Raw genomic sequence first — 24,076 nt, 5'->3', positions numbered from 1 at the left:
GTTTGACCGTGTCCCTCGGGGCAACCTGTGGCGAGTGCTCTGGGAGTACGGGGTCCGGGGTCCTTTGCTAAGGGCTATCCGGTCCCTGTACGACCGCAGCAGGAGCTTGGTTCGCATTGCCGGTAGTAAGTCAAACCTGTTTCCAGTGCACGTTGGTCACCAGAGCTGCCCTTTGTCACCGGTTCTGTTCATTATTTTTATGGACAGAATTTGTAGGCGCAGCCAGGGTGTAGAGGGGGTCTGGTTTGGAAACCACAGAATCTCGTCTCTGCTGTTTTTGCAGATGATGTGGTTCTGTTGGCTTCGTCAAATCGGGACCTTCAGCGTGCACTGGGGTGGTTTGCAGCCGAGTGTGAAGCGTCCGGGATGAAAATCAGCACCTCCAAATCCGAGGCCATGGTTCTCGACCGGAAAAAGGTGCTTTGCCCTCTTCAGGTCGGTGGAGTGTCCTTGCCTCAAGTGGAGGAGTTTAAGTATCTCGGGGTCTTGTTCACGAGTGAGGGACGGATGGAGCGTGAGATCGATAGACGGATCGGTGCAGCATCTGCAGTGATGCGGTCGCTGTATTGGACTGTTGTGGTGAAGAGAGAGCTGAGTAGGGGGGCAAAGCTCTCGATTTACCGATTGATCTACGTTCCGATCCTCACCTATGGTCATGAGATTTGGCTCATGACCGAAAGAACGAGATCGCGAGTACAAGCGGCCGAGATGAGTTTCCTCCGCAGGGTGGCTGGGCGCTCCCTTAGAGATAGGGTGAGGTGCTCAGTCACTCGGGAGGAGCTCGGAGTCGAGCCGCTGCTCCTCCACGTCGAAAGGAGTCAGTTGAGGTGGCTCGGGCATCTTTTCCGGATGCCCCCTGGACGCCTCGCTGGAGAGGTGTTCCGGGCATGTCCCACTGGGAGGAGGCCCCGGGGAAGACCCAGGACACGCTGGAGGGACTACATCTCTCAGCTGGCTTGGGAACGTCTTGGGGTTCCCCTGGAGCAGCTGGGGGAGGTGTATGCGGATCGGGAGGTCTGGGCGGCTTTGCTAGAGCTGCTGCCCCCGCGACCCCACTCCGGATAAAGTGGAAGAAAATGGATGGATGGATGTTGTCGCTCTATGGCAACATGCATTATCATCTTGAAAAATGATTTCATCATCCCCAAACATCCTTTCAGTTGATGGGATAAGAAAAGTGTAACATAAACCTGTGCATTTATTGATGATGTAATGACAGCCATCTCCCCAGTGCCTTTACCTGACATGCAGCCCCATATCATCAATGACTGTGGAAATTTACATGTTCTCTTCAGGCAGTCATCTTTATACATCTCACTGGAACAGCACCAAACAAAAGTTCCAGCATCATCACCTTGCCCAATGCGGATTCGAGATTCATCACTGAATATGACTTTCATCCACAGTCCACGATTGCTTTTCCTTAGCCCATTGTAACCTTCTATTTTCTATTTAGTTGTTAATGATGGCTTTCGTTTAGCTTTTCTGTATGTCAATCCCCTTTTCTTTAGGCGATTTCTTAGTTTGGTCACAGACGTTGACTCCAGTTTCCTCCCATTCGTTCCTCATTTGTTTTGTTTTGCATTTTCAATTTTTTTTTTTTAGACATTGTTTTAAGTTTTCTATCTTGATGCTTTGATGTCTTCCTTGGTCTACCAGTATGTTTGCCTTTAACAACCTTCCCATGTTGTTTGCATTTGGTCCAGAGTTTAGACACAGCTGACTGTGAACAACCAACATCTTTTGCAACATTGCGTGATGATTTACCCTCTTAAGAGTTTGATAATCCTCTCCTTTGTTTCAGTTGAGATCTCTCCTGTTGGAGCCATGATTCATGTCAGTCCACTTGGTGCAACAGCTCTCCAAGGTGTGATCACTCCTTTTTAGATGCAGACTAACGAGCAGATCTGATTTGATGCAGGTGTTAGTTTTGGGCATGAAAATTTACAGGGTGATTCCATAATTTATTCCTCAGAATTGAGTAAGTCCATATTTTTTATTTTTTTTTCCCCCTCTGCTTGGTCTAAAAAAGTAACCGTTACTGACTGCCACAATTTTTTTTTCCTGATTTCTTATAGTTTCTTAAAGCCAGAAACTTACCATTTGAAATGACTTTAGTTTTGTGTCACGTCTGTGATCTGCTTGTTTTCTACAAAATTAAACAACTGAATGAACATCCTCCGAGGCCAGTGATTCCATAATTATTGCCAGGGGTTGTACACCACACACGCTAAAAATGCACTCCAAGCATGACAAATATCACAAAACAAAATGTTTGATCTCAAAATTAATGGATATTTTGCATTATGTGTCATTGTTTAATCTGTTATTTTTCATTGGAGTACTAAAAATGGTATGTTCTGTCTTGACTCGATTGCAAAATTCATATTGGTGGTGCACTATCTCACTGGTGTACCGCCCACCTTTAGTCACAAACATCAGCTGAACTCATCTTAAACGCAGAGCTGGTCCAGATGGCTTCTGCATCTAAAGACCCTACATTCTCAAAAGAGCAAGCACAGGGAGAAACCTTGAGCAGAACCCAACTCCTCAGAGGGGTTGTCAACCACGCCCAGGCAGGGAGACTGAAAGTGGATGGAAGGATGGGGAGAGTATTCATTTCTGTCATTCACTTGTTTTGGTGAAGAAAATGGAAACTGGGTTTTCCCCAGGCAATCGAATAATTTTGCCATGCCGTATTGCTGCAGTTGCAGAACCACTATACTGTGGCGTCATCTCGTTATGTTTTGGTGCGAGACTTGGTGGGAGACTGACCCTGTGCAAACCCATTTTTGTGGGGAAATTTCACATAAACAACTTCAGCTCTTTTTATCCTGTTTGCATCCAGACGACACAAACCATGACAAAACGCAAGCGTTATGCAAAGTCCGGTGATCAGAGGACGATCTCTGCATTTTTTGCTTTGTCTTGGTGGGGACCACAGCCCTTGTAGCCAGGGAGGAGGAGCCAGAAAACATCCCAATGTGTAGGCGCTGCTATTGCCGGTCCGTCTCAACCCCTGTGGTGCATGCTGGCGCTGTGCACCACAGGGGTTGAGACCGTTGCACAACTGACTATGTCGACACTGTCTGCCATGGGGTCAACCAGATTGGGGGTTTATGAAGAAAACTGCAGAACGGAAATGAGGTACTGAAACATATTTTCATTCTTTGAGATTTTTGTGCTGGATAGCGGCGTGCATTATTTAAATTTTCCTATCCTTGAAACAACGTCACACCAAAATATAACATTTGAGTGTTTACGACGGCGTTTACATACAGTAGTGTTCAGAATAATAGATTATGTGACTAAAAAGATTAATCCAAGTTTTGAGTATATTTCTTATTGTTACATGGGAAACAAGGTACCAGTAGATTTTCACAAATCCAACAAGACCAAGCATTCATGATATGCACACTCTTAAGGCTATGAAATTGGGCTATTAGTAAAAAAAAAAAAAACAGTAGAAAAGGGGGTGTTCACAATAATAGTAGCATCTGCTGTTGAAGCTACAAACTCAAAACTATTATGTTCAAACTGCTTTTTAGCAATCCTGTGAATCACTAAACTAGTATTTAGTTGTATAACCACAGTTTTACATGATTTCTTCACATATGCGAGGCATGGAGTCAACCAACTTGTGGCACCTTTCAGCTGTTATTCCACTCCAAGATTCTTTAACAACATTCCACAGTTCATTCACATTTCTTGGTTTTGCTTCAGAAACAGCTTTTTTTGATGTCACCCCACAAGTTCTCAATTGGATTTAGGTCCAGGGATTGGGCAGGCCACTCCAAAACATTAACTTGGTTGGTTTGGAACCAAGATTTTGCTTGTTTACTAGTGTGCTTGGGGTCATTGTCTTGTTGAAAGGGCATGTCCTCTTCAGCATAAGGCAACATGACCTCTTCAAGTATTTTGACATATCCAAACTGATCCATGTTACCTGGTATGCGATATATAGGCCCAACACCATAGTAGGAGAAACATGCCCATATCATGATGCTTGCACCACCGTGCTTCACTGTCTTCACTGTGAACTGTGGCTTGAATTCAGAGTTTGGGGGTCATCTCACAAACTGTCTGTGGCCCTTGGACCCAAAAAGAGCTATTTTACTCTCATCAGTCCACAAAATATTCCTCCATTTCTCTTTAGGCCAGTTGATGTTTTCTTTGGCAAATTGTAACCTCTTCTGCACATGTCTTTTATTTAACAGAGGGACTTTTCAGGGGATTCTTGCAAATAAATTAGCTTCACCCAGGCGTCTTCTGTCACAGCACTTACGGGTAACTCCAGACTCTCTTTGATCATCCTGGAGCTGATCAATGGGTGAGCCTTTGCCATTCTGGTTATTCTTCTATCCATTTTGATGGTTGTTTTCTGTTTACTTCCACACGTCTCTGGATTTTTTGTCCATCTTAAAGCATTGGAGAGCATTGTAGATGAACAGCCTATTATTTTTTTTGCACCTGCGTATGTTTTCCCCTCTCCAATCAACTTTTTAATCAAACTACGCTGTTCTTCTGAACAATGTCTTGAACATCCCATTTTCCTCAGGCTTTCAAAGAGAAAAGCATGTTCAATAGGTGCTGGCTTCATCCTTAAATAGGGACACCTGATTCACACCTGTTTGTTCCACAAAATTGACAAACTCACTGACTGAATGCCACACTACTATTATTGTGAACACCCCCTTTTCTTTTTTCTTTTTTTTACTAATAGCACAATTTCATAGCCTTAAGAGTGTGCATATCATGAATGCTTGGTCTTGTTGGATTTGTGAGAATCTACTGAATCTACTGGTACCTTGTTTCCCATGTAACAATAAGAAATACTCAAAACCTAGATTAATCTTTTTAGTCACATAGCACTACTATTAATCTGAACTCTACTGTAACTTTGAGAAAAAAACGTCCCAGCGCATGCTTGAATGGGATGTAGCTGCTAATATTACAAATGGAGCTGCAGATTAATTGTAAAATTCACACGTGTGATGTCATGTTATGGCTGGGTTTTAAGTGGTAACTTCATTTTGAAGCAGTCACGATAAAAGCAACAGCTGCTTTCCACTATGAGAAAACTTTGTGCACATCCATTAATCATGAATGCAGCCTGTTAGAAACAGTCTGGTGGAGGCTTTGTGTATGCTTATAAATGTCGTCATCAATTGAACTGTAAAAAATCTAAGAAGTCTGTGTGGTCAGACAGATCAGACTGTCTGACAGCCTGAAAAACAGCTGAGGTGTGTAGTGCGTGACACAGTGCGTGCTGCTCCATTACAGGCACACACATCAAGCTAGACTCTCAAAGTAAAATAAAAATAAAGCCTACCAGCTCCACTGAGGAGAATAAAACACAAAAGGGGGGAAAAAAAGCCTGAACAGGACACTTACGCACTTGGAGAATGATTTCCAAGATTAAATACAACCCCTGGCAAAAATTATGGAATCACCAGCCTCGGAGGATGTTCACTCAGTTGTTTAATTTTGTAGAAAAAAAGCAGATCACAGACATGACACAAAACTAAAGTCATTTCAAATGGCAACTTTCTGGCTTTAAGAAACACTATAAGAAATCAAGAAAAAAAGATTGTGGCAGTCAGTAATGGTTACTTTTTTAGACCAAGCAGAGGAAAAAATTATGGAATCACTCAATTCTGAGGAAAAAATTATGGAATCACCCTGTAAATTTTCATCCCCAAAACTAACACCTGCATCATATCAGATCTGCTCGTTAGTCTGCATCTAAAAAGGAGTGATCACACCTTGGAGAGCTGTTGCACCAAGTGGACTGACATGAATCATGGCTCCAACACGAGAGCTGTCAATTGAAACAAAGGAGAGGATTATCAATCTCTTAAGAGAGTAAATCATCACGCAATGTTGCAAAAGATGTTGGTTGTTCACAGTCAGCTGTGTCTAAACTCTGGACCAAATACAAACATGGGAAGGTTGTTAAAGGCAAACATACTGGTAGACCAAGGAAGACATCAAAGCGTCAAGACAGAAAACTTAAAGCAATATGTCTCAAAAATCGAAAAATGTACAACAAAACAAATGAACGAATGGGAGGAAACTGGAGTCAACGTCTGTGACCGAACTGTAAGAAACCGCCTAAAGGAAATGGGATTTACATACAGAAAAGCTAAACGAAAGGCATCATTAACACCTAAACAGAAAAAAACAAGGTTACAATGGCCTAAGGAAAAGCAGTTGTGGACTGTGGATGACTGGATGAAAGTCATATTCAGTGATGAATCTCGAATCTGCATTGGGCAAGGTGATGATGCTGGAACTTTTGTTTGGTGCCGTTCCAATGGGATTTATAAAGATGACTGCCTGAAGAGAACATGTAAATTTCCACAGTCATTTATGATATGGGGCTGCATGTCAGGTAAAGGCACTGGGGAGATGGCTGTCATTACATCATCAATAAATGCACAAGTTTGTTGATATTTTAGACAATTGAAAGGATGTTTGGGGATGATGAAATCATTTTTCAAGATGATAATGCATCTTGCCATAGAGCAAAAACTGCAAAAACATTCCTTGCAAAAAGACACATAGGGTCAATGTCATGGCATAGGGTCAATGTCAACGAGCAGATCTGATTTGATGCAGGTGTTAATTTGGGGGATGAAAATTTACAGGGTGATTCCATAATTTTTTCCTCAGAATTGAGTGATTCCATATTTTTTTCCTCTGCTTGGTCTAAAAAAGTAACCGTTACTGACTGCCACAATCTTTTTTTTCTTGATTTCTTATAGTGTTTCTTAAAGCCAGAAAGTTGCCATTTGAAATGACTTTAGTTTTGTGTCATGTCTGTGATCTGCTTTTTTTTTTCTACAAAATTAAACAACTGAATGAACATCCTCTGAGGCCGGTGATTCCATAATTTTTGCCAGGGATTGTATGTGAAGTCCACCAAAGATTATGTAACGCACGGATCACACATGATCACTAGCAGTTGTCACAGAGGTCCTCACAAAGTTTTCTCACAACTCTGGCACGTTAGATGAAAACTCCATTATCGAGACATTCCATTTGCGCGTTCACAGCGGCAGTAAAATAGCATCTTGTGACACAAACAGCAGGTCACTGCACATTAGGATCCAAAATCTTCACAGATTCTAAAAAAGTTAAGTGTTTCAGGGTGAAGTGTGTCGCCTCCTCTCTGTGTATCCTGTGTAAACCCGAGCCAGTACTATTGAATGAAAGCTCAGAAGCTTTATCGGACGTAGCAGCGTTCATTTTGCTCTGTCGGCCATCAGGATGTTTTGCTTTTCCTAAATTGTGCATCACACGCCGAGATGTTTCCAGTGCAGAGTACCTTGTAAATGTGGATACACTTCAGAAATTTCCAGTGACGGAGCTGAACGCCAAGTAAGACGTTTTCAGGAAATGCACCTGTTGACTCTGGATAATTGGCAATAAAATATGTCAGTGACCACTATTTATTACCTCATGTGCACAGACAGACTTGTAAAATAATTTGTGTTGCTAAATTTGGACGTTAAATAACATGGAAATGAGGTACCGAGACATACTCTGACATGTACTTGTTTGTGGCTTATTTTGTTTAGATCTAAAACATAATTTGGGGGGTTATTTTTCCATTCTTCTTGCAAGAAGGAAGGCGCAAGTTTTTGTTTTATTTATTTACTTTTTTATTTATAGAGGAGTGTCAAAGGGGACAAGGTGAGAATTTCACTTTGAGGTCAATGCCCCCAGCCTGATGATTGTGACTTGGGAATTCAAAGTTTTCAAATTGAAAATTATGCAGGGGTAATGTGTCTTTAAAAAAAAAGTCTGAAATCACCCACATTTTAAATGGTCTTCCTGTATGTTTTTTTCTTTTTCTTCCAAAGAAGTTTATTGCACATTCATAACATGTATACAGTGTGTCAGTGAAACAAACATTAGATTAATTTCACTAATAAACAATTCAGCACAGAGTCTCACAGGTACTTTAAGATTTTTATTTTTGTCTTAGGAATTCGGTATTTTAACATTTCCCAGACTTCCTGCATCTCACAACGCATGTAAACAATGGCAAAGCGAGGATGTGGATGGTGTTGATTCAGCGAGTTCACAGGCAGTTGTGATGACGCGTTGTAGCACCTGTGATGAACTTCTGTTGTGCCTCGATGTTGTCTTATTGGTTTGTTTACACTTTGCCCTGAACTGGAACTCTGCTGAAACCGACCTCTCGCGTGATTCACGGACCACGAGACGGCGTGAGATTCACAACAGCGAAACAGTGAGATTAGGACGCAAGGTCGGATAGGACCCCGCGTGGCGCTTTGCTTTGGGTGGTAGTTGCTGACAGCACCGCTATACTAAAAATTTTTGGAGAGAACCCTGGAAAACGTGTGTGTGTGTGTATGTTAATCATAATTGAGCAGATTGACACAAGTTGTAAAGAGTGTGTAGTCAGTTTACCCAGCGCTGTGTACACGGTCACAAAATGAGGCACGTTTGGCTGAACTGGAATACTTTGGTTCCCAGCAGGTATTCCCAGTGTGACCTTTACCACATTTGACTGGAATGCTGCTAATGATGCAGTTTAATGTGTAATTAAATGGCAGATTTCAAACTCTTGGCCTTTTTATAAGATAAACCAGTCATTCAACTTTCATGTGTGACCATATGATTACATATTTAGAAGTCTCTGGTGTTTTGTTGTTTCAGTTCCCAATCACAGCTCTGAGAGAGATCAAGATCCTTCAGCTGCTCAAACATGAGAACGTGGTCAATCTGATCGAAATCTGCAGGACTAAAGGTTGGTACTACACTTAGACTCTGCTTTACAAACTTATTAGTCCTTTGTGATGAAACAAAATATTTTGACTTAGTTTCCACAGGTGGCTGTGCTCATAACAATTAACTGTTTCTTTTACAGATTAAATGTTGTTTCCTCCTCTGGTGCTCTTTGTTGCTCTGCAGTTTAGGCAGTGATGAAACCATCTTGCCTTTTTGAGGTGTGGTCTCCTTCAGGGAGAGGGTGGCACTTTCCAGTTTAAATTCTGACGTGTGTATTTTTATCTTCAATTTAGTTTTTGATTCATTGATATTGAAATCTGAAGTTGTATTTGAAGAAAATTCACAGTTAAAAAGTGTTACTAAGTTTAAATTAAACTTCAGTAACTATTGGATACTTAGACATCAGTCTCTCTTTTTTTAAACATGCTTTATTAAACCTTTGAGCAAAGGTTCTAAATAAAAGGGGAAAAAAATTTATGAATCAGTGTTGCATCAGAATATATAATTTAAAATGTAATAAAAGTAGGCCTTTCCTTATGTTCTTTATATACAGGCACTAAAATTCTCCACCGTCGCAATGGATTTCTGTCAATTGGGCTGCAAAAGACAGGTTTTGCGCTGTCCTGATTAGGGGAAAAAAAAAATCAAAGCTGAGCACAACGTATAAAATTACCGCTTTCAGAATGTTCAAAAAACAATTTTGCTTTTGTTTGTTTTTTTTTTATGACAGAACGGGCAGAGGGCAGAGTTTTACAATCATATCTTGTCTTTTCTTTCAAACTCTGCCCTGAGTGTCCTCGCTGTGGTTAAACTAAAAACACAGCTGTAGATCCATAATGCATTAACAACAAACGCTTTTTTTCCACCCATAATACAGCTAAAATCTCCTAATGATAAAATGATGCAAAATACGCACATAAAAACTTCTAACTAGGGATGCGCTGATCCTGATACCAGTATCATTCTGATCCCGTATTCATTTACTCATACTTGTAATCATAAAATGTATCTGATACTCTGTGACCCGATACCACTTCACGACAGCATGATGTCAACCTCTCTGTGGGATTTTCACGCTCTGAAATTTCTGGACTATAAACGCTACTTTATTCATACATTTTGAATGCTGCGGCTTTAACAATAATGCAGCTAATTTATGGGTTTTTACAGGCTTTCATGTAATTTCGTCATAAGTCAAATACGTCCATCAATGCTGCCCATTAATTGTCTAAAAGCCGCTGTCCATCATGCGGAGTATATTCGCACACACACACACACACACACAGTAAATAAAAAAAAAAAATCTTACCTGTTTACGGAATTCATCATCATATGATCCTGATGAATAATCCACACAAAGCCTCCTGAGTTTGGAACATAGCATCTAAAAGTACTTTAATTCCTCGTGTGACTGAAAAAAGTTCCTCTGTGACTTCGGTACTTTGCGTTAGTTCCTCCATCAGAACTCAGATCACAGTTCACGGAGATTGTCTATCAGGTGGTGAGTTTCAACTCTTGGTGTGGGTGTTCAGACCGTTGGCAGACCGCCTTAGTCTGCAACGGAATGTCTGTGGCGCTGTTTTTAGAACCTCCACACGCTTCGATTTGTGCAAGGAGTCACTGCTCCTCGTTAATGGCTCAGTTAGCACAGGCTTCAGGCTGTTCTGTCTAAACGTGAGGACATGATCCCATTATACACAAATAAAAAAATAAAGCTAAAATTACTCAGTTTGCCTCAGTGTGTCATGGAAATGCGCGGCACACCCACCCACAGTGTGTGGGTGTGCACGCACGCTGTGCTTATCAATATTACAACCCCAATTCCAACCCCAAGTTGGGACGTTGTGTGAATTGTAAATAAAAACAGAATACAATGACTTGCAAATCCTCTAAAACCTGAATACACCACAAAGTCAAGATATTTCATGTTCAAACTGATAAACTTTATTAATTTTGTGCAAATATTTGCTCATTTTGAAATCGATGCCTACAACACATTTCAGAAAAGCTGGGACAGGTGCAACAAAAGACTGGGAAAGTTGATGAATGCTCAAAAAACGCCTGTTTGGAACATTCCACAGGTGAACAGGTTAATTGGAAACGGGTGAGTGTAATGATTGGGTATAAAAGGAGCATATCTAAAAGGCTCAGCCGTTCACAAGCAAAGATGGGGCTAGGATCACCACTTTGTGAACAACTGCGTGAAAAAATAGTCCAACAGTTTAAGAAGAATGTTTCTCAACATTTAATTGCAAGGAATTTATGAATTCATCATCTACAGTCCTTAATATAATCAGAAAATTCAGAGAATCTGGAGAACTTTCTACATGTACACGGCAAGGCCGAAAACCAACACTGAATGCCCGTGACCTTTGATCCCTCAGGCTGCGCTGCATTAAAAACTGACATCATTGTGTAAAGGATCTTACCGCGTGGGCTCAGGAACACTTCAGAAAAACCATTGTCAGTTAACACAGTCGTCACTACATCTACAAGTGCCAGTTAAATTCTACCATGCAAAGTAAAAGCCATACATCAACATCCAGAAACGCTGCCGCCTTCTCTGGGCCCAAGCTCATTTGAAATGGACAGACGCAAAGTGGAAAAGTGTGCTGTGGTCTGACGAGTCCACATTTTGTTTTTGGAAATCATGGATGTCTTGTCCTCTGGACAAAAGAGGAAAAAGACCATCGAGATTGTTACCAGCGTCTGTGATGGTATGGGGGTGTGTTAGTGCAACTTACACATCTGTGATGGCACCATCAGTGCTGAAAGCTACATCCAGGTTTTGGAGCAACACATGCTGCCATCCAAGCAACGTCTTTTTTGGGGACGTCCCTGCGTATTTCAGCAAGACAATGCCAAGCCACATTCTGCATGTGTTACAACAGCGTGGCTTTGTAGTAAAAGAGTGCAGGTACTAGACTGGCCTGCCTGCAGTCCAGACCAGTCGCTCATTGAAAATGTGTAGCGCATTATGAAGCGCAAAATACGACAACGGAGACCCCGGACTGTTGAACAACTGAAGTCGTACTTCAAGGAAGAATGGGAAAGAATTTCACGTACAAAGCTTCAACAATTAGGTTCCTCAGTTCCCAAACGCTTATTGAGTGTTGTTAGAAGGAAAGGTGATGTAACACAGTGGTAAACATAACACTGTGTTACATCACAGCTTTTTTGAAACGTGTTGTGACGTTTGCGAACGAGCAAATTCTTTTGAATGGCTCTTTAATATGAACGAAGGGAGCCGAGTTGCGGCAGCGCGGGAGCCATTCTTTTTGTCCATTTTTTTTTTCATGCGTGTTTGTTTCACACAGCTCCCAGGAACATCCAGTTGCGGTTAGAAAAGAGCAGCTACGGGGGGAGGGGAACAGGCAGCATGTGCCTTCACATATACATCTATGTACAAGGTAAATCCACAGTATTGATGTCTAGGCAGAGGGATGTTGTACCACCTAGTGGAATATTTACAATGAATTCAGACCAAAATTCTTTTCAACATATTATTATAATGGGGTTATAATCAGTATTTCCAAATAATTCAAACTCAGATAATGGTGGATAATGGCTGTGATATCAGATTTAAAGTGAATAGAAAAAAGAACATGTGCAATACAAAAACCTTCAAAATCAAAAAATATATGGAAAGAACAAAAACAAATGGTGTTGGTCTTAATGACCTTTCAATCATTTTTGTGTTTCTCAGTATGGGTTTCCTTGGTTATTTACAATGCGTTAACGCCATCTACTGGCTACTTTAAGCAACAACAGGTTTGGTTTAATGTCAGGTTTCTATTCCCTGTTCTCTTCTCGTTTGGAATGAGATTTCAGTCAGTCAACACCAGTCTTTTGCCTGAGCGTGCTGTTCTCCCCAAGGATTCATGTTGTCCACTGCTGGCAGAAAAGGTAGGGAGACACAGAATGGAGGAGCAAATTTGAAAAGTGACATTGAGATGGCTCATTTCTCTCTCGCTCTCAATATTTTTAGGCTTAATTATTAATTTATGTCACAAATGGCGCTAGGAATTTCTAACCAGAATGCATTGTAATGGCAAAGTGCGCATGCACGCTGCAGCATGCACCACCATGAATGCGCACATGGCGGAAATTGATAATTAAGCCTAAAATACTAAAAAAAAAAAAAAAAAAGCCATATGAGCCAGTTTTTTGAACGGCTCTTTGAAAGGAACGAGCCATAAAGATCCAGATCCCCCCAAAGAGCCATAAATCCCATCTCTAGCAGGCATCCATTTCAAAATGAGCAAATATTTCCACAAAAACAAAGTTTATCAGTTTGAATATTAAATATCTTGTCTTTGTAGTGTGTTCAATTGAATATAGGTTGAAGAGGATTTCCAAATCATTGTATTCTGTTTTTATTTACATTTTACACAACATCCCAACTTTCAATGGAATTGGGGTTGTATGTTCCACCTTTGGGAGGGGGAAACATTTATGGTTTGTATTTGTGTAGGTTACCGGCAGTGGTGGGCACAGATAACCAAAACATTTACTTCGATAACAGATTATCAGATAACTTAAGTTATCTTTGATAAAGATAAAACGATAAACCACCCAAAAATGTATCGGAAGTTACAGATAACTGAGTTTTTGTAAATTAAGTTTGAAAAAAAAGCTTATGTTTTGCTTCTGGAAACACAAGTCTGGTGTGTGGTTTTTGAACGTACAAGGTGTGTGAGAACATAATTGTGCGCTGTGAATTTTACACCGTGTGGTTCTGTGGTACAGTTTGAACTGGAACAGAGTACAGTGATTAAAAGTATCATACAGTGTCTGCCCAGCTTCAGGACAAATACTGCCATGAACACTACTGGCCAGTAGATGGCAGTAGAGACCGTGAAAACTTGCCAAAACAAAATTCCAGATGATCCATGTCTGCTACATTTAAGATGCGTGGAATTTAACAAATGCAAACACAATAACGTCTATAAACCCAGAGAATATATTCACAAGAGTTTTAGTACATATTTAATTAAAAGTTTAAAACATAGTGTGCACAGTTAAAAACTGTTTAGCTCAGTGTTTCACATTGTAGATTAAAAAAAGAGCTGATAACACAGTGAAGCTTCTTTTCATCAAAAAAAATCTGCCCTCACATTTTCAAAAAAGGCTTTTAGTCCTCAGACATAGTTATTGATGGACAGTTTCAGTTCAGTTAATGGTGTTGTATGTTTTTGTAGTCCTGAAGTCCACAGGTTACATTTCAGTGAGATGTCTGGCAGTGTCATGTTTAAGATACACACAGTTAATGTTAAAGCACAATTTGTTGTAGTCAAAAGTGAAGCTACATGACGTAAGTGAATTGCTTGTAAATAAAACAAAGCTAATGATATTGGTAGCAGTTAAAGTCAAAAAGTAAGGAACAACTGCTGAGTAAAACATTTTCTTGAGCCGCTTGGGTGGGTAGGGAGAGTTCCAATGGGATAAAAAAAAAAAGCTTTTCAACCTACCATCCCTGGTTCTCAAGACCAGGCACCTAAGTGGCTCTACTCTATTCTACTCTTCCTTTTATAGATATACCTTAGTATACACTAATATAGTTCTACCTTTAGAACTGGAATATATTATAGAAGACATACCTTACTGAATCTTCATGTTTTCAAAGTCATCATAAAACTGTAATGGTATCATTAAGTATTCTTATCGGTACTCTGTATCGACGAGTACCAAAATGTATGTACTTTTACTCGGTCTGGAAAAAAAGTGGTATCGGTACATCGCTACTTCTTACCTCTGTCAGTTCAGGTTTTCCACATACATACACAGACTCTTGATTGTTCCTGCTCAGACTGTAAACCAGGGGTGCATCTGGAGAGGGAGAGGGTGTTGTGGGGAGGACGTGCCCTCCACAACACCTCTTGATTAAAGGTTCAGTTTTGAAGACATTTTTCATGCTGCTACTATTACTTACTACTACTACTAATAATAATAATCTTCTTCCTCTTTTGGCTGGTCCTGTTACGGGTCACCACAGTAGGTCAGTTGTAGCCATCTCTGGGTTCTCACTAGTGTAGCTGAGCGACTGTCCCAGTTAACAACACAAAGTATTCATCATTGTAAGTCTATCCACGTACATGTGATAAATAGTGGTCGCTGACTTTTTTTTTTTTTGGCTAATTATCCCTCTTTCTTGGAGAGTCAGCAGATGGTAAAGTGCTGTATAAATGCAGTCCATTTACCCAGACCACATGGTGAAAACGGGGCTGTCAGCATATGCTGAATAAATTGTCATAGTGTGACAGCTGCATAACTTATTTGACTTATCCATTGTATTTGCCAAATCAGGAAAGTAACTAATAGTTACTTTCCTGATGACTCAATCTTAAAAATATCCAAGGTAGATTACTAGTTACTTTATTAGTTACATTCGGCAGCTGCTGACATGTTGTCCACAGCTGCCAATGGAGTAACTGTATGAAGTAACTAAAGTACCTTTTCAAAGTTACTTTGGCAACACTGCTCCCGAGCACTGTTGGTCAAGACTAGGGATGTCCCGATCAGGTTTTTTTGGCCCTGATCCGATTCCGAGTCATCTGATTTTGAGTATCTGCCGATACCGAGTCCCGATCCGATACTTTAAAAAACTGAATGAACAATGAACAAATGCTAAATATATAATAATTTCATTTTAATCACCTTATTTTATTTATCACTTAAACAGTGCACTTCTCCTTGAGGTAGCTTGAACAATCAAGTAATAATCTACCAGACTTAAAAAATGTACAAATTTCCATGTTATTTGTCTAAAAATAAATGTCAGAGGTTCCTTATGTTAAACAAGAAATTATTTAGTTTAAAGGTTTCTCAAGAACCATTTATTGATTTAGCTATTTTAATTACAAGTGTTCTAAACTTTTTTTAAACAGTAATCAGAAATTTTGAGGTATCAAACAAAAAACATTTCCAAAGATTTTTCTTCAGACATGTGGTTTCTGCACTGATCTGTGGTTCAAATCCCGCCTGACTGGAAAATCACTAAGGGCCCTTGGGCAAGGTCTTTAATCCCCTGTTGCTCCCGGTGTGTAGTGAGCACCTTGTATGGCAGCACCCTGACATAGGGGTGAATGTGATGTCTAATTGTAAAGCGCTTTGAGTGTCTGATGCAAATGGAAAAGTGCTATATAAATGCAGTCCATTTACCATTTGTACAGATCAGTGGTTTCTGCCACTAGTCTTCCGTGTTTTGGCCCGACGCGTCGTTCCTATTGGACAGCGCGAAGCTGCGTCACAGCTCAGAGCGTCAAAAGTTCAAAAGTCAACTTGAAAAGTAAAAGGAAAAAAAAAAACAACTTACGTTTGTGTCCTGACAGTCCTCAGTGTACCTCTGATGCTTTATCAGTGTTCAACAACTTCAGAGCAGCGCAGTGAACGTGAATGAAGACGGAAGCTCTTTAAGACGCGCTCCTAAATGTGATGAGTGTGCACGTCGCTCGTATGCACAACGCCATCTCTCGCTCCGTTTTGCAGACAAACGATCACAGGACAATTTGTTTTTTTTCTTTTTGTTAATCAGATGACAGATCGGCGTCCTGAGGACTTGGTCAGCACCGGGTCCTGCTGCGCACGGAAGGATGAGTGAGCAAGAGATTCGGTGGGAAAGTGTCCATCATCCTCTTGTCATCCATCGAGGCGTCAGGCTGAGCGCGTAAACACAAACAGCAGTTCTGCGAAAGAAACTTTGCACGCGTAACTCCCCCCACCTCTGGCCGGTTGAACTTATGTTTTTTTCTTTTGTTCAATTAAAAAAAAAAAAGATTGGGTTGAACTTTGACCGCGTCAGCCTGCCGACAAGCGGCAGTGCGTGCTCCCGTCAGAAGCGTCACGTCAAAAGCAGAGCTAAAGTGACACTTCTGATACCTCTAAAAAGCAACGTCTCACTCCTCTGACGCTTCCGACATGTGAAAGGCCCATTAATCTGCAATAATGAGCCTGAAATAGCGCTGATCAAAATAATGAGGATAAAATCTATATCCGATTCCTGATCGGGATGCAACGTCCAATTTCGATCTAGTCTGAAACCACGTGATCGGATCGGGACATCCCTAGTCAAGACTACTGGATTCTCTGCTGTAGTCTAACCAGTTGCTTAATTATACGGACGTCACATGATGTTGATTTGAATGTGGGAGGCCTTTGAGTAATAAACTCAGTTAAATTTTATGTATATAGCGCTTTTAACAGAGACTGTCACAAAGAAGCTTTACAGAATCAAAAGATTGAAATCAACCACAATGCTCAGATTCTGCCTACAAGAGTGATTTGCTGTGAAGAGATGTGCCAAGGTTGAATAAGAAGGTTCAGACTTGGGGAAAGCTCATGTGGGTTTAATTAGTCTGATGATGATGAGATAGAATATCCAAGAAGTGAGTAATTTTTAAGACATTAGTTTTTGAGTTATTATCCCAACATTAATGCCATGGCTGTCAAATAACAAATCTCTTAACTTGTAGATGCCATTTGAAATTTCAAGTTGCCTTGATGGTGGCACAGTTTGGAGTATTGCAGTACTTGCTGGTGGCTCAGTGGTTTCCTGGTGTCCACAGCAATAATAAAACATTTATGTCAGGCGAGTGAACTGTCCAAAAAAAATGCCCTCGGCCCCTAGAGGGTTAAGATGATGCTTTTATTCTTAATTGTTGATTAGAAACTTTTGCACTAATTAAATTATGTGTACATGATATTCATAGTAATATTTGTATGAAGTATGTAAAACAGTGATGTATGAAAAGCATGATTCTGGAATTGACCAAAATGATCAATTGGAATGTCAATTCTACTTCCTTCAATTTGAATTTGAATTGCAATTCTGCTTCCTGTTTGCAAGCTCAATTCCAATTCATGGAATTGAATTGGAATTTGGGAGACACTGAATTAAATTCTGAAATTTGCACAAGCCTGCGTTTTTGTGTTAATGAAATCTAATGGCACGTTCACACTGGGCGTGACCAGATGCCACAAATTCACGTCGGTCACGTGGCGACAGGCGTGCCACCATCGCCCGGTGTGTCGCTCTGCTTTCGCTGCGAAAATTCACCCCAGTGTGTTATCAAATAGGAGGAGCTTCCATTCCGCTCGCCGGCTCTGGTTGTCAGTGAAGTTAACATGATGGACCTTTTGATCACACGGAGCGAGTTGTTGTGGAAAGCGGACAAACATCTTGAGACGTTCCCAATTCAGGAAGTATCATTATTTGCTGCAGGAGCTACATCTGGATGACAGCCGCTTTCAGCGGTCCTTCCACCTCTGCAGGATCCAGTTTGAGGACCTCCTGTCCCGTTCACGCACGCACATGTAAACAATTAAAAAAAACAAAAAAAACCCTCCACTGCCTGCTGTGGGGCTGCTCCTCACTCTTCCCCAAAATAATTGTTTAGAAACCAGTCACCATTTGTTTTATTATACATCTGTGTAGTTAATAAATAAAATAATCTTCACGGACAATTCGCTCGCACGTGGGGCGGGGGAAACCCGCTCCCCCTGCTGTGGAGCTGCTGCTCGCTCTTCCCCCAAACTGTCATAATTGTGAAATAAAGGACAAAAGGGACATACGTCCTGCTCACAGGCTGGCTACCAGAGACAGGACATGTTCACATCCAACTCAGTCAAACTTCAGACATCTCAACGTCACTACATATTCAGTCCCTGATTGGTCATCACGGCGCGACAAGACAAAAAAGTTCAGATTTTTCAGCGTGGGGAGGAGGGCAACGTGACGCAACGCAATATTGCGCCACAAACGTGCCAATCGCTTCATTTGCGTTGCACTGCGTGGCTTGGCGCCACGTGTCCTTTCATAGGGATTACATGGCAACCTGTTGCTGCTGTCGCTCACGTCGCACCCGGTGTGAATGCGGCATTAGACACATTCTGTGACTTGAAAATATTGACGTATCCACCCCCTGCCTGGCTATAAATAAAACTGGCTTCAAAGGTAATGATTTTGTCATAATAATGGAGTCATGTATAGGCATTTGGGTTTTTCACTTTGATATTTTTATTTTATGAGATGTTCCCTGTGAGTTTAAAGGGCATAATTTGAGATGTTAATATAAAGAAGTTGGAATTCTTATTATTTTAATGCCATGAGAGATTTAAAATGTAAAGGTTTTTGCAGCAGTGGATGTGGGAGGTGGCTGTTCTTCAGTGGCCAGGTCAGCTGATCTATGAACGGAGTGCGTGGTGTTTGCAGCGACTATATTAAGTTGGTGCTTCGTTTCTTCCAGCGACTCAGTTCAACAGGTACAAAGGCAGCATCTATCTGGTGTTCGACTTCTGTGAGCACGACCTGGCTGGACTGCTGAGCAACGCCAATGTCAAGTTCACTCTGGCAGAGATCAAGAAGGTCATGCAGATGCTGCTGAATGGACTCTACTACATTCACAGAAACAAGGTCAGACTGACTCAACTCTTCTGCTGCATTTAGTTTTTACAGAACATTGAACTTTGCATCTGCTTTTCACAACAGAATCCATGGGGACTAGAAGGAGAGAGCATATCTCACCCATATTGGCCTCTCTTCATTGGCTTCCTGTTAATTCTAGAATAGAATTTAAAATTCTTCTTCTTACTTATAAGGTTTTGAATAATCAGGTCCCATCTTATCTTAGGGACCTCGTAGTACCATATCACCCCAATAGAGTGCTTCGCTCTCAGACTGCAGGCTTGCTTGTAGTTCCTAGGGTTTGTAAGAGTAGAATGCGAGGCAGAGCCTTCAGCTTTCAGGCTCCTCTCCTGTGGAACCAGCTCCCAATTCAGATCAGGGAGGCAGACACCCTCTCTACTTTTAAGATTAGGCTTAAAACTTTCCTTTTTGCTAAAGCTTATAGTTAGGGCTGGATCAGGTGACCCTGAACCATCCCTTAGTTATGCTGCTATAGACGTAGACTGCTGGGGGGTTCCCATGATGCACTGTTTCTTTCTCTTTTTGCTCTGTATGCACCACTCTGCATTTAATCATTAGTGATCGATCTCTGCTCCCCTCCACAGCATGTCTTTTTCCTGGTTCTCTCCCTCAGCCCCAACCAGTCCCAGCAGAAGACTGCCCCTCCCTGAGCCTGGTTCTGCTGGAGGTTTCTTCCTGTTAAAAGGGAGTTTTTCCTTCCCACTGTAGCCAAGTGCTTGCTCACAGGGGGTCGTTTTGACCGTTGGGGTTTTACATAATTATTGTATGGCCTTGCCTTACAATTTAAGGCGCCTTGGGGCAACTGTTTGTTGTGATTTGGCGCTATATAAAAAAAAAAAAATTGATTGATTGATTGATTGATTGAACTCTTGTGAATTTTTTTTTGTGTACTAAAAGTAGGCTTTACAGGTTTTCTGTGTCAGTGGGTCAAAGAGCTTTTTCTTATCGTGCACCCGTTCTGTGGAACGGTCTTCCTGCAACCGTGAGGCAGTCGGAGTCCACAGACATTTTTGAGTTGACTTAAAACCTATTTTTATTTTCTTTCTTATGAATAGTTTTTATTTTATCTGTTTTATTCTTTTACTTCTGTTTTTAATTCTGTATTGCTGTTAGGTAGGGTGGAGCTTAAATGGCCAAAAAAATTAAAATTGTGATTTTCTGAAGTCTTACTCTCTAAACGTTTTTCTCCTTATCTAAAAACATTGGAAAAAAGTTTCAGCCTCTTACTGTTATATTTAGAGGTAGCCCAGTGGCCTCAAAAATAGCAAATTATTCTGATATTTAAAAAACGCAAGATATTTTTATAATACAAAAATTTAAGGTTAACAGCCAGTTACCTTGTATGGCAATTATAATATTTCAACTCAAATATTTTTTTAATTACAAGTAAACACTAAACACTATAGTTCACATCTACAACAGTTCAGGACAATACTACAATAGTAACATTAAGAGTCTTTTTGCAGAATCCACACTGTAAAAATCTACACAGATGGACTTGGCAGTCTTGTCAGTGTCTCTTTCTTGCTGTCAGGATAAGCCCGCCTGTGCTGCTCAACCATTTGCAATAAAAACTGAAGCTGTGACTCATCTTTGGTTATAAGACCACTGAGTTCTTGAATGAGAGCCACCCCACGCTCTGCATGGTCATTCACCACACTCAAGGCACAAACTGTCTCTGCTGCTTGCTGGTAGTCCTCCTGTGACTCCCACAAGTCTGGGTCCGCAGTCAGAAATACATGTGGTATTTCCATCTGTTCAAACAAGGTCATGGACTTTTTCGAGAAGAAATCTTCAAAATTCTTTTCCATGAATGTTTGCAGGTCCACAGTTACACGTTTGGTATGGTCCTGCTGAACCGCCTCACATTTTATGGCATTTGCCATCTGTCTCATGGTTGCTGAAGTTACCCTGCTGTCAAAGGCTAATCCAACTAGCTGAGGTGACAGGTACCATAAGTGATTGGATAACTTGAGCGACGCAGCCTTTGATATCGCTGGATTGATTTCAGCATAAGCAAGAAATGATTTCAGCAGTAGAAAGTCACTATAAGGTGCACTTCCTGCTAGAGGAGCCATAGTCCAAGCCTTCAGGTATACACATGCCGCAAACATGCACACATCTTGTAGACCCTTCTCCTCTTTCTTTGTGAGACGAAACTGGCCTCGAAACATCCAGATCTTCAGGCTGTAAATGACCTTTGAGAGCCAGCGAGCAGACTTCCTGCCTTTATTCTTTTTAAGCAAACGCCATTCTTCAAATAATCGTTCTAATTTAGTTTGACAGTTTCATACATCAATTATTGGTATTCTTGCTTTGTGCCAAAATTTTGCTATCTCTTCTACTATAGCAGCTGATGACTGTCTGATAGTTTTGCGCATATCCACATGATGTAAAAAGAAACCAAGAGCCATGCGCAGAGACGGCAGTTTGCTGCCAGTTAATTCAGTCACAGTACTGTCAATAAGATAGACTTGTGTTTGAGATCTAGTTGTTGCTGCCATGTCTCACTATATGTACTGAACATTAAAAACCACAACCAAACTAATAACCGTGAACAAGAGTTAATAGTACATGTATTGTTTTGCTACTGCAGTCAGTCTTTTCCGGATGCCCCCTGGACGCCTTGCTGGAGAGGTGTTCCGGGCACGTCCCATTGGGAGGAGGCCCCGGGGAAGACCCAGGACACGCTGGAGGGACTACATCTCTCGGCTGGCTTGGGAACGCCTTGGGGTTCCCCCGGAGGAGGTGTGTGTAGATCGGGAGGTCTGGGCGGCTTTGCTTGAGCTGCTGCCCCCGCGACCCGACTCCAGATAAAGCGGAAGAAAATGGATGGATGGCTTACTACATGTTAAAACAAACATACGATATACATGTCTCAGACTCTGTGTTGCATCATTTCTGATGTCAGCAACTTTTTGCCTTTGATATGTGATGAAGTTATGGGTCACAGTGTTCAGCAGTTTACAGAATACTGCAGTGTAAATATTACATTTGTACATTATCAATTCCGTATGAAAAGCTTGTATAAACTGATTTCTGGAAAACTTCAATGCAGTTGAGCTACCAGTAAATGTTCACCAAAGAAGCTGATATTTTGACATTTTTTTTCATATATAGGAACAAAACTAGGGGGAAAGAAAGTGATATTTACAAACTTTAAAAATAAGCTCGATGGCTTTTTTGGTCAGAGATGTGGTGTTGATGTTCCAGGACAGGTCTTGGGAGATGTGTACACCCGGGAACTTTGTACTGCTCACCCACTCCACTTCAGTGCCATTGATGGTTAGTGGAGCATGCTGAGTGGGCTCTCTCCTGATGTCCATGACAATCTCCTTTGTCTTCTCCATGTTCAGGTGGAGATTGTTGTCCGTGCACCACGTGGCCAAGAGGCTCACCTCACTCCTGTAGCTTGTCTCATCGTTGTTGTTGTTGAAACCCACCACAGTTGTCGTCTGCGAACTTGACAGAGGTTGGAACTGGATGTAGGTGTGCAGTCGTGGGTCAGCAGAGTAAAGAGGAGGGGGCTCAGCACACATCCTTGGGGGGCTCCTGTGTTCAGCGTGATGGTGCTGGAGGTGTTGCTGCCGACCCGAACTGCCCGTGGTCTCCCCGTCAGATAGTCCAGCAGCCAGTTGCACAGGGAGGTGTTGAGTCCCAGCTGGACTAGTTTGTGGATGAGCTGCTGGGGAATGATTGTATTGAATGCTGAGCTGAAGTCGATGAACAGCATTATGACGTGTGAGTCCTTGGTCTCCAGGTGAGTTAGGGCTGAGTGGAGGGCAGTGGACAGCAGTTGGACCGATATGCAAACCGGTAGGGGTCCAGTGCGGGGGGGGGGGGGGGGGGGGGTTCACATTTGATGTGGTCCATGACTAGCCACTCAAAGCACTTCATAATGATGGGAGTGAGTGCGACCAGGCAGTAGTCATTGTAGGAGGAGGGAGACGACTTCTTCAGGACTGGGATGATGGTGGTGGCTTTGAGGCACGTCTGGACAACAGTTTGTCTCAGCGAGATGTTGAAGATGTCCGTGAAGACATCCGTGAGCTTCTCAGCACAGTCAGGACCCGACCAGGAATATCATTGGGCCCAGGGGCTTTCCTTGCGTTGATCCTTCTGAGCGTTCGCCTCACGCTGTCCAAAAGTAGTGACAGCACCTGGACGTCACAAGGCGGTGGGATCTTCTATGCTGGAATGTTGTCTGCCTCAAAGCGAGCGAAGAAGTTGTTCAGCTGATTTAGCAGAGAGGGGGAGTTGTTGCAGGTCTTTGGGGTGAGCTTATAGTCTGTGATGGTCTGAATACCTAACCATAGATTCCTGGAGTCTCTGCTGTCCTTGAAGCGGACAGCGGTTCTCCTGGAGTACTGTCTCTTAGCCTCTGGTTCCTCATAACAGGTTGGCCCTGGCTGTCCTTAGGCCCAACTTGTCCCCAGCTCTGAAGGCAGCGTTTCGAGCCTTCGGGAGCCTGTGGACTTCCCCTGTCAGCCAAGGTTTCTGATTGGCCCGAATGGTGATGGTTCTGGAGACCGTGACGTCATCCATGCACTTCCTCATGTAGGCAGTGACGGTCTGTGGTGTTGTTGTAGGTGGCTGCCTGTCTGAACATGCTCCAGTCAGTAGTGGAAAAACAGTCTTGGAGCACTTCTGATGCCCCCTCTGGCCACACCCGGATCACCTTTTTGGCTGGTTTTGTGGCTTTAACCAGCGGTCTGTATGCAGGCATTAGCATAAGAGTAGAGTGGTTGGAGGTCGCAAGGTGGGGGAGGAAGGAAGCTTTGTAGGCTTCCTTGTGTGTGTGGTGTAAACATTGTCCAAGATATTGGTGCCTCTAGTGTGAAAGTTGACATGTCCATGGCGTTGTGGAAACACACTCTTGGGGTTGGCATG

At 41.9% G+C, this 24,076-nt stretch overlaps 1 protein-coding gene across 1 annotated transcript in view; it reads left to right on the top strand.

Annotated features, from left to right (window-relative positions):
• cdk9 (cyclin-dependent kinase 9 (CDC2-related kinase)) overlaps positions 1 to 24,076 on the top strand; it is a 50,322-nt gene that overhangs the window by 14,440 nt on the left and 11,806 nt on the right. Inside the window, exons 4-5 of the mRNA XM_034192332.1 lie at positions 8,692 to 8,782; positions 19,008 to 19,174. Coding sequence (XP_034048223.1) covers positions 8,692 to 8,782; positions 19,008 to 19,174 — 258 coding nt within the window. The remainder of the gene's footprint in view (positions 1 to 8,691; positions 8,783 to 19,007; positions 19,175 to 24,076) is intronic.

This window comes from Thalassophryne amazonica, chromosome 17 (genome assembly GCF_902500255.1).
Source record: "Thalassophryne amazonica chromosome 17, fThaAma1.1, whole genome shotgun sequence".
Classification (NCBI taxonomy): domain Eukaryota; kingdom Metazoa; phylum Chordata; class Actinopteri; order Batrachoidiformes; family Batrachoididae; genus Thalassophryne; species Thalassophryne amazonica.
Note: the sequence above shows the minus strand (reverse complement) of the source record. Positions and strands in the feature narration are given on the sequence as shown.